The 18,775-nt window shown below is 38.3% G+C and overlaps 1 protein-coding gene across 2 annotated transcripts in view; it reads right to left on the reverse strand.

The window, feature by feature from the left end:
- The window catches only part of LOC105355423 (uncharacterized), a 31,829-nt gene extending 18,485 nt beyond the window's left edge, over positions 1–13,344 (reverse strand). Inside the window, exons 1-10 of one of the 2 annotated variants that reach the window (XM_023961804.2) lie at positions 13,203–13,344; positions 13,073–13,105; positions 7,946–7,988; positions 4,621–4,652; positions 3,040–3,216; positions 2,910–2,942; positions 2,101–2,256; positions 1,977–2,003; positions 620–775; positions 496–522 (exon numbers count right to left, since the gene is read on the reverse strand). In XM_023961804.2, coding sequence (XP_023817572.1) covers positions 496–522; positions 620–775; positions 1,977–2,003; positions 2,101–2,256; positions 2,910–2,942; positions 3,040–3,216; positions 4,621–4,652; positions 7,946–7,988; positions 13,073–13,105; positions 13,203–13,236 — 718 coding nt within the window. In that variant the 5' untranslated portion in view covers positions 13,237–13,344. Of the gene's footprint in view, positions 1–495; positions 523–619; positions 776–1,976; positions 2,004–2,100; positions 2,257–2,344; positions 2,447–2,909; positions 2,943–3,039; positions 3,217–4,620; positions 4,653–7,945; positions 7,989–13,072; positions 13,106–13,202 lie in introns of those variants that run through there. The other variant, XM_023961807.2, reaches the window with a different exon arrangement.
- Between the last annotated feature and the right edge of the window lie 5,431 nt (positions 13,345–18,775).

Genomic DNA, 18,775 nt, shown 5'->3' on the forward strand with positions numbered 1-18,775 from the left:
ATCTATGAATGTCTTTGTTTTCGTCGTCCGAGCTGACATCAGGCTCAAAACTGTAAGGCTGGATAGCTCCAATATTGCTCAGCATTTTGTTGAACTGGTAATGTTAGCTTGGGGTTGTATGGGGCTGTAAGATAGCAGGAGTGAGTGTAAACAAAGGATTGACTGGATATATACAGAGGCCTACTTTTACATGAACAGTCCACCCCCACAACTCAGAGGGCAACTTCTCATGAACTCCCGCAGCTCTGCAGAAACTATGTCCTAGATAACGACACAGGTTTTTTGCTTTTGGCTAAAAACAGCATAATCAAAATTAAAAGACCACTAGGAACTCTTTTGCAAGAGATCAAAAGTTGATCGGAGTGGGACTTTAAAAACACCAAAAACATATATTTCGGTCTGGGCCTATAAGCAGGCTGCTGGGGTTTTTGAAATTTAACTCAGTTTTTTAATGCAGTTGATTTTCATAGTGACAAACAGATTCACTTCACTCACCACATGGTTCAGTCTCGGAATTACTCCCTATAGGCACAGAAATATTTACAACAAAGTCAATATTCTTTCATAACTTATCTGTTGTCAATACAATAGTCTGTTGACACACAATTTTGGGGCTGACCTGTAATATTTTGCACTTGAAGGTCTTCGGAGCATCTCTGAGTCCTTTTGTGGTACTGATTGCGACCACAACACAAGTGGTCTTCAGACATTTTTTTCAGAATTGTCTTGTTACTAGTCGGACCACAGCACAGCTCCGTTGTCTTATTATACACACCTGTGGAAAAGAGGGAACTCTTAAAGCCACAAGTGTAAGTGACCACGCAACCACCGCTCTAATCATATTTTTTATCTATTGTAAAAGCGTTCCCAGTGGTCTTTAAATATGCCGTATTTTGCCCAAAAACCTAAGCAATATTGGAGCTATCCAGCCGTACAGCTTTGAGCCACATGTCAGCTCAGACGAGGAAAACAAAGACCTGCAGTACGTGAATCTATTTGTCTGCAAGTGGATGCATCTGAATAGAGAGGAGCAGGAAACTTGTGGCCCACCAACTGTAGCACTTGTGTCACTGCTACAGGCTTTTTCCATCTAGAATTCTTCGTCTGCTGGTGATTCACAATGATTTCAAAATAAAAATTCTTTAAAAAAAACGCAATTTATCCTTTATTTCTTTTTACATACGTCTGTCATCATAGGAAAAATGCCACAAGAACATGTTAAGAACACACTCCAAGGAAAATTGTGTTTTGGTGTTTTTAACATGTTCTTCTAGCATTTTTCTCATGATAAAGGACACATAAAATAATTTAAGATTAAAACTGCATTTATGAGTATTTCCTAATTTTAAATCATGATGGATCAGGAGCAGAGGGAAACCTGTGGTTTGAAAAAGCTCAGGTTTATGATGCAGCAGCTAAATGGGCGGGCCAACGTCTCCCTGCTCCGCTCCATTCTGATGCATCTACCTGCAGACAAACAGATCTATGAATGTCTTTGTTTTCGTCGTCCGAGCTGACATCAGGCTCAAAACTGTAAGGCTGGATAGCTCCAATATTGCTCAGCATTTTGTTGAACTGGTAATGTTAGCTTGGGGTTGTATGGGGCTGTAAGATAGCAGGAGAGAGTGTAAACAAAGGATTGACTGGATATATACAGAGGCCTACTTTTACATGAACAGTCCACCCCCACAACTCAGAGGGCAACTTCTCATGAACTCCCGCAGCTCTGCAGAAACTATGTCCTAGATAACGACACAGGTTTTTTGCTTTTGGCTAAAAACAGCATAATCAAAATTAAAAGACCACTAGGAACTCTTTTGCAAGAGATCAAAAGTTGATCGGAGTGGGACTTTAAAAACACCAAAAACATATATTTCGGTCTGGGCCTATAAGCAGGCTGCTGGGGGTTTTAAAATTCAACTCAGTTTTTTAATGCAGTTGATTTTCATAGTGACAAACAGATTCACTTCACTCACCACATGGTTCAGTCTCGGAATTACTCCCTATAGGCACAGAAATATTTACAACAAAGTCAATATTCTTTCATAACTTATCTGCTGTCAATACAATAGTCTGTTGACACACAATTTTGGGGCTGACCTGTAATATTTTGCACTTGAAGGTCTTCGGAGCATCTCTGAGTCCTTTTGTGGTACTGATTGCGACCACAACACAAGTGGTCTTCAGACATTTTTTTCAGAATTGTCTTGTTACTAGTCGGACCACAGCACAGCTCCGTTGTCTTATTATACACACCTGTGGAAAAGAGGAAAACTCTTAAAGCCACAAGTGTAAGTGACCACGCAACCAGTTTATCCATCCATCTATAAAGCTTCGTACACACCAGGCAATTAATGTGCCATTAAGAACATGCCAAAATGCACATTCTTGATTGCATCTTTAGCCGATGGCTTCTTCTTCTTGTGCGTTATTTATTGTCCACCACCTGCAGTTGGTAGAGGCTTAGTGCAAAATGTTGTAGCGGTACAAATCACATGAATCCTACCCCAGGCTTTTTCTTTCAGAGCTCTACATAAGGCTTGGTGTCATGTTAATACCGAACAGGAAAAAACCGGAAATTATTTATTTCTCCTCTGTATTTGCTTTTCACACGGATGGCACTTCAGTGAATTAAAAGAGACGCCATCCATAACTCACTTCCGAATCCAAATCCCTGATTGGTTACAGTTTGACCTGGTTTAACTTGCAATGCCCTTGTGCATTTTGTATGTAGGGGCCTGAAAACTGTCATAACAACATGCATAGCTACGTGTGAGCTCAGGAGTTTTGAAATCACACGTTTATACGCGTTAACGTTGACATTTCATTAAAAGTGGCCGCCTGCTGAGGGTGGTGTGAACATAGCTTGATACTTCAGAAATGCTTGTCTTGTGATTCACTTCACTCACCACTGCCACATTTTCCAATCTCTGCCGTTCTTTCTATAGGCACAAAAATGTTTACAACAAAGTTGATATTCTTTCATAACTTATCTGCTGCCAATTAAATAGCATGTTGACACAAAATCTTGGGGCTGACCTGTATTCTTGTTGTCATTGTTTGTTAGATTTTCCACTTGGAGGTTGTCGGAGCAGCTCTGAGTCTGACTGTTGAACTGTTTGTGACCACAACATAAGTGGTTTTTGAACTTCTTTTCTAGGATGTTTTTGTCAATTTCTGGACCACACCAACGCTGACTGTTTGGATCAAATGTATCTGAAAGACAAATCATAAAGAGGTAGTTATAGATGCTAAATGATGCAAACTCCAGGAGAACACAACCAGGATTGGACGATTTCAGGGTAAGTCTGCTGTGTATGTTTGGATTCCTCCTTAAATCTACATTCTCAAGCTTTGTGCATGAAAGGAAAGCATGAAATAATGAACATAAATATCTGAAACCAGTTTCCTTTTGAGAAGGAATCCTGAAATCTAAGTGGATGGAAGCTAAGTTGATCCGAGGTGATTTATTAAAAATAAGGGGGGGGGGGGTACTTTTAGACTTAAGTAAAGAAAGTTAAAAAAAATTTACATTAAATAGTGTCCATGTTTGAGGATTTACAATGTTTCCATAATATGACTTTATAAATAAAATAAATCTTCTCCTCCTTGATGGTAAAAGTGTGAATGGTGTATACTAATACATCACTTTACTACCTTCTTTGAAGACACAAAGTGCTTTACATTAATTTAAGTCACCTTTCTCCTTTAAAATGTCCAAAGTAAAATATCATCATATCATATTGTATCATACCTTTGACCTTTAGTCAAATATCTATTCAAAACAAGACTGTTGACTGTTGATCTGCTACTATTTCCTGAAAACCACTAAAGTTTTTAAAGACTTTGACAGTGACCTGCAAAGCCTCCATTAATGCAAGCATGGTTCAGAAAATAGGAAAAGAAGAAAATAGAAAAATGTGGTATGTGGTTAGAGTGCAATCTAATTTTTTATGTTCCTCATAAGCATGTATACAATAGAATTACCTTTTCCGCAACATTTAGCCATGGCTGCAAGCTTGATCTTTATCATGCTGCTACAGCATATTTCTTTGCGTGGGTTGTACGCCTATCGCTTACAGTATGCAAACACCTAACTCTCACAGAGAGAAATAACCTATGGAGGTGCATGGATGACTTAATTTGTACTTCTCTTTCATCTGTTTATTGGTCATCATGTTGAAATCCAATAAACTTGATTCTAGAGCCTGAAGGCTGTTACTCCTTAAAGTGGATCAGCTTAAAGAAACACGGATCATTTATCCTGACTGCAATGGGAGCCAAGAATTCTGTGCTGATATTGGACTAGAGTAGAGAAATAGATTGTGTTAATAAAGTAACTTCCTTGTGAGTATTCATGAATATCAGTCATCAGAATCAGAAATGTGTTTGCTCTGAAACAAATAAATGTTGATCATTTTGGTTTATGAATATTTCTTTTTTTTTCTCTCTCTAATACACCTTACATTTTGTTTTAATCATATACTCTACATCAAATGCATTACCTCTGAAAAATGAATGGTTTATTTTCTCTGAACCATTCATTCAGTGGTTTGTTTTTCATGGCACAGCTGCTTGTTCTGTCAGAAATGAGAGCATTATGTCCAAAGGGGAACTTACTTGCAGGATCGTTGTTATGTTTTTCCATTTGTCTGTAAGGAAAAAAAAAACATGATCCTAAACCCTGGTCATCACCAATATCAAAGATTTTATTTATTCGTCAAGAAATAAGCTGACTCAACTCATCCTTTTGCACATTTCTGTCTGTTATTATAGTGCCCTCTGATGGACTAAAGTGTAACAACACTTAAATTGGACTTATCTGTTTAATGGAAAGGATTTGAATTGGAACTAAGCAGGAAGCACAAATGGATAAATATAAATAAATGAATAAAGGTTTGATTACAAAATATTTGCAATTTGTAATTTATGTGCAACGTTTGGTCTTCAGAATTATCTAATTGTCCAAATGTTTTTAAACCAGTCCTCAAAGTTATAGAGTAAGTTATTTCAATTAGCACAACCTCACAGTCTTTGTTAAAATAAGATTTAAAAAAAAACTAAGTAACATTGATAAATATTTCTAAGACACTAAAATTGACATTGAAATAAGATTAACATATACTCTCTTATAGTGTAGCATTGTCTTAGTCCGTCCAGATCCAAATCTTAAAACCAGTTTATAAATTGCATGAATTAGTAATCTGCATGGCTAGATATAAAGAAGGTTCAAATTTGAGGTTTAAAATGTAAAAAAAAAAAGGGAACAAGAAACCAAACCTTTTGAGCAGGCACTTTCTCTAAAACAACAATTTCAACTAAATGGACTCTTCATCAGCTTATGAAAAGTTTAGGACCATCACACAAACATTGGTATTTCTTCCTCTACTATGCCATGTAGAAAACATTTCAGGTGGGAACACTTTGTCATGCCACTAACATTGGAAGCTATCCGGACAACCAAGGTAGTTTTTTTTCTCATCAAAGAAGATAACTTTCTTCCACTTTTAAATGTCCCATCCTTGGTGTTTCCTTGCAAAGTCCAATGGGGAAGCTCCTGGTGTTGATACCAACACCAGTGATGGTCTTAATTTGCGTCAAGGACCATAATGTACGTATCTTGCCAGACGGTCCTGTGGATCATCTGGTGAATTTTTTCAAGAGAGGACCAGATCAAAAGTCCTCGACCATAACCGGACGTCCCCCTTTCTTGCTTGAAAAAAACTTTACTTTTACTGGTGACCCTGGCAGTTACATTTTTCTCATTTTAAGCTTTTATATAAGTTTTTTTTTTACTATTCTGAACACTTTTGGGTTAGTTTTAGGGTAACTTCTATAATTTCCGCTTCTGGCTGATGATGTCAGGTGCCATCTTGTCTGCAGCCAGGTCCCTCTGAATTTCTATGGGGTCTGCCACTTGACTTTCTTGATCTGTAACCCTCAGGAACATTTAAATAAATCCAAACGACTGTGTTACTGCGCCCAACTTCAGCAGCGATGGCAAGTTGTGAGAGGCTTTACTTATGAAGCTCAACAATCCTGTCAGATTCACAGAAATTGAGCATTTTTGCCTTTGACATCAAAAACCCTTGACAGGAAGATTACTTTTTAGAAAATGACAGAATGAAATTTACTGTGCAAATTGTGTAATTTAAATGCTGTGGTCTATCACCCCATGAATAGTCCTTTTTATTTAAATTGTTTGTTTTATAATAAATTGTCAGCAAAAAAATATTTGTTGTCTTGCTCGCCTTTCTTCTTTTTGCATTTTGAAGCTAGATTTAGATTCTTGTCATGGTCCATTTGTACAAAATGCAAATTCTTGCATTTTTTTAACTGGTCTTAAGATTTTGACAAGGAGTATATGAAATATATAGATTTGCGGCCAAACCACTCATATACATTTTTTTAAGGAGACATAACTAGCCGTTATGCAGACTTCAATGTTTCGATATATATTTCGAGAAAAATGATGGAGTTGTTGAACAGTCCTCTGAATTATCCAAACCTCCTTATTTTCTGATGTTTGCCTTCAGTGTCACCAGGTTGCCATGTCTAGATGGGCATCCGGTTGAAAAAGACATATAGACAAAAAAAAACTAGCAAACGTTAAGAATGAGCATGTATGGCCCTGGCCTGGGTGGCGGTCTTGGTCGCCCGGGGGGCGGTTGTTCCCTGCCTGTTCCCGGTGGCGCTGGGGGAATTCCGGCTGCCGCTGCTGCTGCGGCGGGGGTATGGGTGTGGGGGTGGCTGGGCGCTCCTCCTCCTTCTTTTCACATTCCACCATCCATTTTAGAAGAACATAAACACTCACCTGAGCACAGGTGTTAGCTCACCTTTGCACTAATAGTTTGCATGATTGAATGAATGAAAGATTTCACACTAGTTGGTTTAAAGGCATAGGTATGCGTTCGTGAACACTATCTGTTTTGTGTGCATGTTGACATGTGGACATTTCTGCGGCTAGCAGGTGTGTTGATAATATTTGAGTGTGTGTGAACAGGCCCCGCCCTTTTTGTACTACATTTGAACCGTACCGTAACGATAAACAACCAGTAAACCTGTCTGCTCTATGCTGCTTCATGGTCTTACCCCCCTTCCCCTCCTATTATCACCCTCCTACCCCCCCCTCTCTCTTGTTCCCCTCTTTCCTTTTCCGTCCGGTCCAACACCAAAGATTTTCAAACATGATTGAAATTAATAAAGTTTGGCCTCAATTACAAAAGGGGTTTATTCAGACATACCTTTGGTTTGTCTGAAGATGAATAACCCCTCTTGTTAGAATAAAATATGTCCAACACAAGAGGCCCTCAGCTCTCATCTGTTTGCCTAGCTGTTGGACAGGACAAGTTAAAAAAAAAAAAAAAAAAAAAAAAAAAAAAAAAAAAAAAAAAAAAAAAAAAAAAAAAAAAAAAAGAATGAGCATGTATGAGCAATCAACTATGGAAACCTTCACTATTGCCATTGTAGATATTTTGTTGACCAGTGAAGTTGCTCATTAACAAATAATATCCAACTGTCTGTTGCCTGCATTTATTAGATGTTTCATTTGCCATGTGAGCCTGCGTCTCGCCCACACACACAGAATGCATTCCTTCCACTTCCTCCTCATCTGCAGCTGCCCTCTGTCAAATCTTTTTTTTCTGAAAAGTGGTGCTTCTTTTGCAATCCTTACTTTGCCTCTGCATTTTACATGACGGGAAAGCGGGTGACCACATAAAAGTGCCCAATTGAGTATAAAGAGATTGGCAGCTGGTACACATTTCACCAAAATATCTATTATCTATTACTGTAAGGTTTTTGTTTGCACAGAAAGTTGGCTGCTTCGAGTGAATAATTCAATATTGAACATACGCTTTGGTTCCCATCCCAGCCACAGGTTTTTCTGCTTTTCCTAGCTGCCTTTATACACATTTAGAAAAAGAGGATGAATGGAGAAACTCACGTTTTAGCTTTGTTTCCAGGGGCGTGTGCTTCCAAGATGAGGTCTGCCAACAAAAACATTTTGCAAGTTTGTTAAATGACTCAACTTCTGAACTAAGTTTTTATACAGTTTTGCATTAAATACAGGATGATGGCAAATGGCCTAAATGTGTCAAGAATGTGCACTGGTCACAACTTCTTCATTCAGGATGCAGTCCAAGTCTGTGTAACCAGAAACATAAAAAATCTGTGGAACAAGTTTTCAGTCGTTTTTGATCCCAGAGATGCACCTTTACAACCTAAAGTTTGCTCAAGAATTACAACACCCACACACAGTACAATACTTTTTATATGTAAAATAAAATAGCTGTCACCCTGGGACTAATTTGCTGAAGCAACGAAATGATGATGAAATAGGAAAAGAGTTACTGACGATGTTTAGCTACAAGGAAACAGGAGGAGAAATTTAAGTCAGTAATTTTGATGCAGTAGTTGACTCAGATCTGAGCTGTTCCAACAAAGCCTCAAACTTTGTTCTGCCAAATTGCCGGTTTTCATCCATCCACCTTCTTAACCCAATAAATCCCTTTCGGGCTCACGGGGTAGCGGGAGCCTGTCCTGGCTACTGTTGAGCGAAAGTGGAATACACCCTGGAGCAACAAAGAAATGAGTACAAAAAAACACTGACATGCAATTGACTCCTTACAAAAAGACCATTATTGTCCACAAAAGATGTGACTTACTTTTATTTTTAAAACTGAATTAAGAAGCTAAACTGGTTAACATGGACAGGCTTGGACGACCCAACATACAGTTTAACTGTAATCTGACCTACTCATATTCCAGTGACGTGCGGTGAGGTTGATGGCTGGTGAGGCACTGGGTATTCTACAGTTAGATTTACAATTGTGCAATATGCACAAAATTGTGCAAATATGTGCAAATACAAAAAAATACAGAATGTCAGCATTTATAAATCTGCATACTTTGACAATACGTTTTGTTATTCATTTGTATGTTGTTTGGAAATGAAAATTACATGTATATATGTACATATACACTTGGGTAGGGCACTGGACTCTGATGGTGGGAAAGTAAGGGCTTAGGGTAAAGGGGGGTGAGAGTTTATAAGATTTTTCTTCTTCTCACTCCCTTTTGGACTGGTGTTTATATCATTTTGTTTTGTTTTGTTTTGTATAATTTACTTGTCTTTTTCTTGTTTTTGTAAGTTTTGTCTCGTTCTTGTCTTATTCTGTTATTTTACATTTGTTTCACTAGTCCAAAATAAAAAAAGACTACTACTACTACTACTACAATTGCAACAACTGAATATTTCACCATTCACCAACAGCTGGTAACAGCAAGATAAACACAAGAACAAATGTGTCCTACAGATAATATTTGTTTTATAGACATGGATAGAACACTCTTCTACTGTATAATTTTGTTCGGCACACATTTAATTTTGACCCTCAATAACTATTTCTGGTATTTTTCCAACTTCAAATTCTGGTGCTTTAAACAGTGTTATCAAATGTTGTCTGTGAAAATGATAATATATATAAATATTTTAGGCTTAAAATTTTGTTTTCTGGTACTCAGATTTTTTCGACCTACTCCCATTTTCTTAAAAAAAATAAAATAAAATTGAAAACCATGTTTGGCCTTACTTTTTGAGTCCATGTGCTGATCCTTCTGCACAAAATGCTCTATGACCCTGTTGTAAAATCATCCTTATTTTCCTTTAGTTTAATGAGTCTCTCCCTCTCAATGGGGATTATGGCCAATGAAGAAAGACGTCCTTGATCTGTTCTGTTTCTACTGTTGGTTTTTATTCTTTGTAATAAGGGGAATGACCTCACCACTGATGCTGTTGTAGCTGGTAGAGTGAGAGCCAGCTGGAGTAACTGTGTTGCCTCTGGACCAGTCTGGATTAGCTTCCAGCAGCTTGAACTGCTTCTGGTAATGCACAAGTACGGCTACAAAGCAGCTGTCAGCTCACGTCTGCCCCCTAGCAAGGCTCGCCTAACCAGCAGCCTTTTCTTTGCACTCACAGTCAGCGCTCTGACCGCACTTTTGGGTCTAACTGGCTACAGCAGACATTACATCCCCAACTACACAGGATTGACCCAACCACTCCATGGCATGGTCAAACAACAAGGCATGAGGAACCTCAAAGCAAACCTGCACTGGACCACAGAGGCAGAAACTGCTTTAAACTAAAACAGGCCTTGGATCCAGCCTCTGAGCTGGCCACTCCAGACTATAATAGCATGTTCTTTCTTGATGTTTGCACCTTTTGCGACATCTTCTTTTCCAGAGAAAAGTGGGAAGTAGAGTGGTACTTTTATACCTAAGCGTTAAGTTAGACAACGTGGAAAAGAGACATCACAAATGCACCAAACTCGCAAGCTACTCCAGGATTTTTGTGTTTGTAACACATATGTTTCGCATGCGTTGTGTCTCATTTCCTTTTTCCCTATCAGTTATTGACATAGCTGTCAATAAATCAGCCTGCTGATTGCTCTAGATCAGGGGTGTCAAACGTACGGCCCGCGGCCCGTATCCGGCCCGAAATGTGCTTTACTCTGGCCCAGACATGAAGAGTAAAAATCAAAAGGATGTTTAAAAAAGAAAGCACGTTTCTAGTCCATTCCTGTGGCGAGTTGTGATTTTTTAAAGAAATAACCGAAATGCGCAATTTCGCCACTAGGAGGAGCAAAGGAAAAGCAAAACAGGAGAAACAGCATATTGCTGCATGTGCCAAAAGCAAAGTCTAACAGCTCTGCGTCTGAGTAGTCAATAGTTTGGTTCCCTTTGAGCCTCATCAATGTCACGTTGCTATAAGAAAGATCAGTAGTGACACAATAAACACCAAAATGTTGGCCAAAAGAAATAAAGGTTGTAGTGAAGTCCTGAGCTTTTCAGGCAAAAATGGCAGTTGTATTTGTTCACAGAGCTGAATTCAAAACCTGCATGCTTGGTATGTCATCAACAGGTCCCAGTGCTCAGAGAATATAACATTCAGCACCCTATGAGACTCGCCGTGAAGAAAAGTTTCACCATTTGCAGTTAAGAAAAAATAAGATTTATCAACTTTTAGGTGGACTGATAAATAACTGTCTGCATTTACTGCAGCCGGGATGTCAGTGATGGAGCAGTGACACCTAGCTACCTTATTGCAAAAAAGTTGGTGCAAACATCCAAACCATTTTTAGATGGTGAACTTATTGAAAAATGCTGAAGGCTACAGAAAGGTTGTATCCCAAAAAGCAGTCGACCTTTGCTGGCATGAGTCAGTCAAAGATTACGATTACAGATACAAAATCTCTGAGGAGACTTGGGCGCCAAATGAAGGAATCCAGTCATTTGTTGCATTTTCTGTCGCTATTGATGAAAGCACCGACATCACAAATATATACAGCTGTGCATATTTATTAGATGTGTTGAAGAGACGGTCACAGCGGAGTTTCTGTAGTTGTTGGACACAACAACAGCTGATGACATTGTCAGCTCTCTAGTTACTGTGCTGGACAATGTTGGAGTTAACTGGTCACGTGACATCAGTTTGGTCACTGATGGCGTCCCATTAAAGGTCAGGATGTAGGCAGGTGTTGCCACTGTGTTTTGCACACTTGAATGACAGTAAATGTGTTGCTGCACAGGATTTGAATCCTGATATTGATGGCTGCGTGAAGTTTCAGGAGAGAAAGGGAGGTTAACTCCAAACTCTTATGTTCACAAAAGTTTGCAAGTTTAATTTAGTTTAATTTTTTAATGGTTTGAACATTTACATTTTAGGCAGGTGTTTCATTTTTTTCCGTAGCCCCTCTTGAGTTTATTATAGGGATTGCTTCAGTGTCATATGTAAAATATGTAGTCTGTATAAAATTGAATAGACCTTTTTTTGAAGTGAAATTAATTTTATTTAAGATCCAGTGGCCTCTGTGAATGAATGTGTAATAAGAAATGATTAGGCTACCATGTTGGTTGAGGCATGTTTTCCAATTAAATAAAAAAAACTAAAACAAAGCTGTTATTTTGCCTTTACGTTACTGGTGCGGCCCACTTGAGATCAGAGGGTTGAATGTGTCCCCCTAACCAAAATGAGTTTGACACCCGTGCTCTAGATTCTAACCAATCAAGTCACCACATTTATCTGACATGGTGTCTGCTACCGAGTCTCTATGGCTGAAGAAAATTTCCTTTTTAATGTTATTAAAAATAATTCATACTTTTCTCATTTTTTACCATAGATTGTTTTTATTTAGTCAGATTTGTGAATTTATGGCTGAGGATCTCCTGTAACAGTAAAATAAACTGTAAAGTTTATCTGCTGACATTACGCTTAATCAACACACCTGTGTGTGTAATTTATTTATCCTCTGGAGCAAAATATTGGTAAAAGTTTGATTTTCTTTAAGATCTGTTTGTTAAAGCAAACAGTAAGCCACTTCACTATCTTTATGTATTTGGTCTGAACATTTAGGGAGATGCAATGCAGGTAAGTTTTTATTTATGGAACCTAATAGGAGAAACCTGACGGAAAGCAGCAGCTGAAGCAAGCAAGCTGAGCCGAACTCCACCCCAGACACATCCTCCTCCAAGCATGCTTCGAGTTGCTCCCATTTCAACAACCTTCCTCTGCTCCCCGCCTGTCACTGATCGCTGCACGCTCACTCAGCGTTTCAGTAGGTGCTTCAGCATCCATTTAGACGCAGATTATGCAATGCCTCTTTTTTAACGTTTTAAGAGATACACTTACAGACCCTTTTATTTCACCAACAATTAAGATCAACTTTACGCATCATCAATCAGCACGTTAAGACAGATCACACCATGCACGGCAGCAAAAACAGAAAGTTCCTCCTCATCTGCACTTTTCGTAATTATGTCAGTTCAAATTTAATCTGTCTGTCTGTCTGTCTGTCTGTCTGTCTGTCTGTCTGTCTGTCTGTCTGTCTGTCTGTCTGTCTGTCTGTCTGTCTGTCTGTCTGTCTGTCTATCTATCTATCTGTCTATCTGTCTGTCTGTCTGTCTGTCGAACGCAGCATTAAACATTCTGTATATCTGCAATATGTTCAACTGATCATCCCAATATTCATCCCTCTGGAATGGCCCTCTCTGGAAAACCAAAAGGTCTACTTACCACAAAATATGAGGAAGCAGCAAACCCGCCACACTAGACATTGTAAAAAAAACTTTAATTTGTTTGAATAAAAGATTTATTCTTTTTTCATATTTTTTTCAGAATTCTTTAAGAGTTTAAAAGCACTTACGCATCCACCGATCTCTGATCATTTTTGCGCGCATCTCCTTTGCCTTTGAGACATGTGCAGACAAACATCCCCGGCAATATATTTTTCTCCCCCCAAAAAAAAGCGAGAGGAAAAAAAAAGTCCCACCTCCCACGTGACAGGACCTTGCATTTCATTGTTTAACTATACGCGTGGCGTGCGTAAAAAATGTCCATCACGTCAGGGAGATTCTTCATGACTCAAGTCTTTTTATGTCAGTGTTCTCTGGACATCTTTACTGTAAAAAGGAGTCTTTGTGCTGCTCATGTTGTTGCAATATGGTGGTAATTTTGGCCCCAGGTGTCTAAACTGGTATGACGGTTTAGAAATTAGTTCATGAACTTGTTTGTGCCTTGGTGGGGGAAGGGGGGGGGGTGCATGAGTGCGAATTGGGGTTATAAATTTCTTTCAAAACTGGATCCACAAGTGCAAAAATTGATTCACTTTCACCTCCCGTTGCCCGATGTTGATTTACAACCAGTCTCTCTGGCGTAATAGAAAAGTGTATTTCTTGCAACTTTTACGTCATGTATGCATCCTAATGTCAAAGCAATGTGCTCGGACCATGTTTTCTGTAAGGCACTACAAACTGAAAGTCCATTATGCAAAAACACAAGCACCATTAGATATTTGTTGATTCTGCGTGTCAAAGTCTTTGGTAGGTCAATTATTTTTTTATGTTTTACATTTTTATTTTTTTCCCTTAGTGCAGGTGTGGGTACCGGATCGAGAACATCCGGTACCCACACAGGAGTTCACTCATATCAGGTGAAGAAAATAACTTGACCGACAACTCTTAAAGATGCGCAGAAGACTGTCTACTCATGCAATTTAGAAGAATGATAACTTTGTTGGGGTTTGTTCTTTTTAAAGTGTAGCCTTTATTTGCACGATCTGCTTAATTCTGACAGTTTGTTTTGTAAAGTCCTCTGCTGAACAAGTTTCCACCTCAAGCTGTCTCCTGAAAGAGCTGGAAACCTTCTGATGGCTATCTTTTTTTTTAGTTTGGAGAATACTCTTTTAAAAAATGAGAAGTGTCTAGACGCAGCACGTTCCAAAGCGTCCTCCGCCTTTGTTGTCTCTGAGAACTACTGCGCTCAGCCGTCTAGACAGAAACCTGGAGACGGTTTTGTTGAGTCAAGCGTACCTGGACAACCAGGCAGCCTGACCTTCGCACGACACCTGCCATCATTGAAGGGGCTAAAAAAATTAGGATGGCCCAACACTTCTGCGCTCAGCAAGAAGCAACAAACAGACCAGACTTGTGGGTTTATGGATTTATTGACATTTATGGTTAATATAATCACTTCAGAAACATGTCAAATCTTTCAACGTTGATCACACGTTAAGATTGACTCAGTCTGAAAAAAGTGAGACTTTATATCATTTTCTTGGTATTACAAACATTTTTATTGGTGGTGCTGAAAGTTAGTGTTTTAATCTGTATCATAAAGTTGAATGGAGCGTTCGGAAAGTCAGAGCAGAAACAAGGGCGGAGTTGGTCGTTATTGGTCGCTCGCTGGAGCGCGTCATTGGTTACGCGCGTCTATTTTCGTCTGGATTTAAAAGCTCAGGCTAACTTGCGGGGCAAGTCTCTCCTTCTTGGAAGGGGTCAAGTGAGATCGCATTTGACCCGCAGGGCTTTCACGCAGACGGCGCTGTGTCTGCTTGGTGCGAACTTTGCCAAAGGAGGTGAATTTAAAAAGGCACTGGCTTAGTTCGACGGGATGGCGCCGTGACCACCTCCAAGCCAAGCCATTAATTTTTCCAAATTAGCATTTCAATATATAATTCGCGTAACATGGGAGTTTCCACTGTATTTTAGTCTGATTTGTAAATACAATTAATGAAGGATCCCAGAGGGGGTTTGAACCAGAGTTGGAGGGGGGAGTTGCCCATTTATGTTGACAAAGGTTTAAAATGGAAACCAGCAATGCCTGACTTCTGCTATTATTTAACAAAAAGTGTTGCTGTGAAAATTGAGTTACAAAAAACAAAACCATGATTGGATGTGTATATAGGAAACCAGGCTCAAAAATTGAAACTTTTAAGAACAATTTAGAGAGTATGTTACGTGGCTGAGAATGAGGAAAGCAGCCAGGCGCAGAGAGGAGGAGGCAGGAGTTCCAGGTGAACAAGGCTTTAATTACATAACCTAACTAAAAACCAAAACCCTGCAATGCAGGAAAAACAAACTAAGAAACTCGAAACCTTCACTACACAGGCAAACAGCATAATAAACTATGGACCAGCACAGGAGGAAGGGAATGACAGGACTTAAATGCATACAGGACTGACGAGACACAGGTGAACACTATCAGGACTGATGAGGAAAGGTAAAACTCGAAACCAACAACAAAACAGGAAATACTACAAAATAAAACAGGAAGTAACTCAAACCAAGACCAAAGCAAAGAAACTAATACCGTGACAGTATGTAAAGCAATCTAAACCATCATAAACAATTAATAATTGTTGGAGACCTCAATATAGATCTCATAAAGCTTGATTCACATTTGCAAACATCAGATTTTTTCGATTCATTATTTAGTAAAGGACTTTATCTTTTGATTACAAAGCCTAGTAGAATGACAACAACAATAGTGCAACTTAAATAGACAATATTTTTACCAATATTGTGGAAAGTCAAAGAGATTGTGGGTTAGTAATTCATGACATAAGCGATCACTTGCCTATATTTGCTATATTTGACTTTAAATTGCCAAAAATATCAGCAGAAATCCACCAAATAAATAAAAGAATAAGAAATAATGAAACTGTGAAAGCTTTCAGAAATGCTCTCATAAATCAAGTCTTTACAATAGACATTGTCCAGAAGTTTTAATTAGACCTAAATCTAAACTAGTCACAAAAAAATCCTGGATAACAAAGGGTTTACAAAAAATGCATTTAAAAAGAAAAATTAACTTTATAAGGACTTTTTAAACTTAAGAACAGCAACAGCTAAAAAACGTTATAAGGTTTACAAAAACAAGTTAACAAATGTATTGAGACAAGCTGAGAAGAAATATTATCATAGGATTCTGTATGAAAATAATCACAACATAAAGGCTACGTGGAATATTCTGAATAAGGTCAGAGGACATAAGTCAGGATCAGAAGAACTAATTAAAAATCAAGAAGACATAGCAAATGAATATAATTTTTTTTTGTAAATAAAATATAGGACCCAACCTAGCAGAAAAGATTACATGCAGTATACAATCAAGATGTTAGTAAAAAATAAAATTTGATTTCCCAATCTATGTATCTCTCTGATGTGACTGAAAAGGACATTTTGACTACAGTACGTAAACTGAAAAACAAGAATTCAAAGGACAGTGATGGTATTGACAGGAAAATAATAAAAATGAAAATATTGCATTGTCAAACCACTACATTATATCTTTAATCTTTCACTTAAATTGGGAATATATCCTGATAGGATGAAAATAGCTAAAGTTATTTTTTATTTTTTAATGAAGACAGAGATACTTTTAATAATTGCAGACCAGTATCATTACTGTCCCAATTTTCATATGTGTTAGAAAAGTTGTTTGTTAACAAACTAGACAGCTTTATTTAAAAAAAAAATTGGTAAGTGAGAATCAGTATGGGTTTCGATCGAATAGGTCTACAGGTTTGGCTATAATGAAAATAGTTGAAAAAAATTCAACAACAATTGACAAAAAGAAATACACAAAATGAGTTTTCATTGATTTAAAGAATACTTTTGACACCATAGATCGTTCTATCTTGATTTATAAATTATATGCATAGTGTAAAGTTAATGTGTTGTGTGTAAAGTTAATGTGTTGTGACCCTTCTGGGCCACCGTACACATGGGGTTAGAAGAATCGCCCTGAACTGGCTCACCAGTTATTTACAAAACAGACAACAATATGTGCAGTTTGGAGGTAATAAGGGGGATCTCATGAATATTATTTGTGGACTTCCACACAGTTCAATTATAGGACCTGAGCTCTTTATTATATACATAAATGATATTTGTGATATTTCTAAGTTGTTACAGTTTGTTTTATTTGCCGATGATAACTTTTTCTGTTCTGGGGATAATCTGAAAACCTTAGCTAAAAGTATTGAAATGGAAATTATGAAACTCAAAATGTGGTTTGATTACAATAAAGTATCGTTGAATCTGACAAAAACATAGTTTATGGTGTTTGGTAATAAAGAAAAAAACAGAAGGGACTTTATCCATTAACAACAGAAACATAGAACAGGTGTCTGAATTTAAATTTTTAGCGGTTATGTTGGATGACAACTTAACATGGACATCTCATATATTTTATGTAAAAAATAAATTAGCCAAGAGCCTTTTTGTTCTGAACAAATCTAAATATATTTTACCATGTCATATTATAAACATGTTATATTGCTCTTTGGTTTTACCTTATTTTACATATTGTATTGAAATGTGGGGAAATAGATATGAAACTATTATAATGCCCTTAAGCAGAGTGGGAGGCTGAGTTGGCTTCCTATTCACAGCTTCCGATTCGTGAGAGCACTAGAGGAAAGTTCAACGGCATTTTTCATACTAAGACAACCCGACCGGGTCCTGTTCAAAACCACAGGACCTCATACTCAATCCCATTTCACATTTTCACAAACCAGATAAAGGTTTTACAAATCAGAAACCATGTTCAATGTATTCTTTACTATGTAAACATACTTTAATCCAGGTTTGAGCAGTCCAGGATGTGTTTCTGGTACCTGCTCCTTTTCTCCACCTCCTCCTGCACATGTGCAGGTATTTGGAAATCAGATGACAGAGGTAAAAGATCTATAAGAGCTCTTTGGGTGTGCTCTCCTTCTGGTCTCCTTGCCGAGTCCGGGTCTTTGCTGCACCGCATGCTCCAAATCATCAGGCTTCTCATTCCCTCCCCTGCATGCTCTTCAGTTTGGTCCCACTGGTTTGGTTAGCGCTCCATCTGCAAACATACACTCATGCAGCACCCCACCCCATTATCTTTGCTCTTATTAAACAAATGTGTGCTAAAATCTGGTTAATCTCCCTCCTTCATTGATATAGTTTGGAGCAAACCACAACAAGTGTGTGTGTGGGCCTTCACCCTACAGTAGCTGGGACGAGCTCCAGCAACCCGTGAAAACAAAGGGGATTCAGTTGTGTCAGATGGATGGAGTAGACTAACATATCTATGGATAGACAAATCCCCTTTTGGTAAACATAAAATTGACCAGGGTTGATTCAACACCACTCGAGTCATTTCTAATACTTAAAACGTGTTTATGAGTCCACCCCACAAAGTGGCAAAGTTACTCTTGAGTGTTGAGCATTTGACTATAAGATTGAATTGTTTTTTTGACTGTGTTTAAAATCCAACACTTACCAACTCTGTTCATTCATTCATTCATTCATTTTCTACCCTTTGTTCCCTTTCGGGGTCACGGGGCTGCCGGAGCCTATCCCAGCCAATTGTGGGCGAAGGCAGGGGACACCCTGGACAGTTCGCCATTCACTCTCACACTCACACCGAGGGACAATTAAGAGTTGACAAGTGAAATATGAA

Source organism: Oryzias latipes, chromosome 13, assembly GCF_053564925.1.
Source record: "Oryzias latipes strain Hd-rR chromosome 13, Olatipes_Hd-rR_3.1".
NCBI lineage: Eukaryota > Metazoa > Chordata > Actinopteri > Beloniformes > Adrianichthyidae > Oryzias > Oryzias latipes.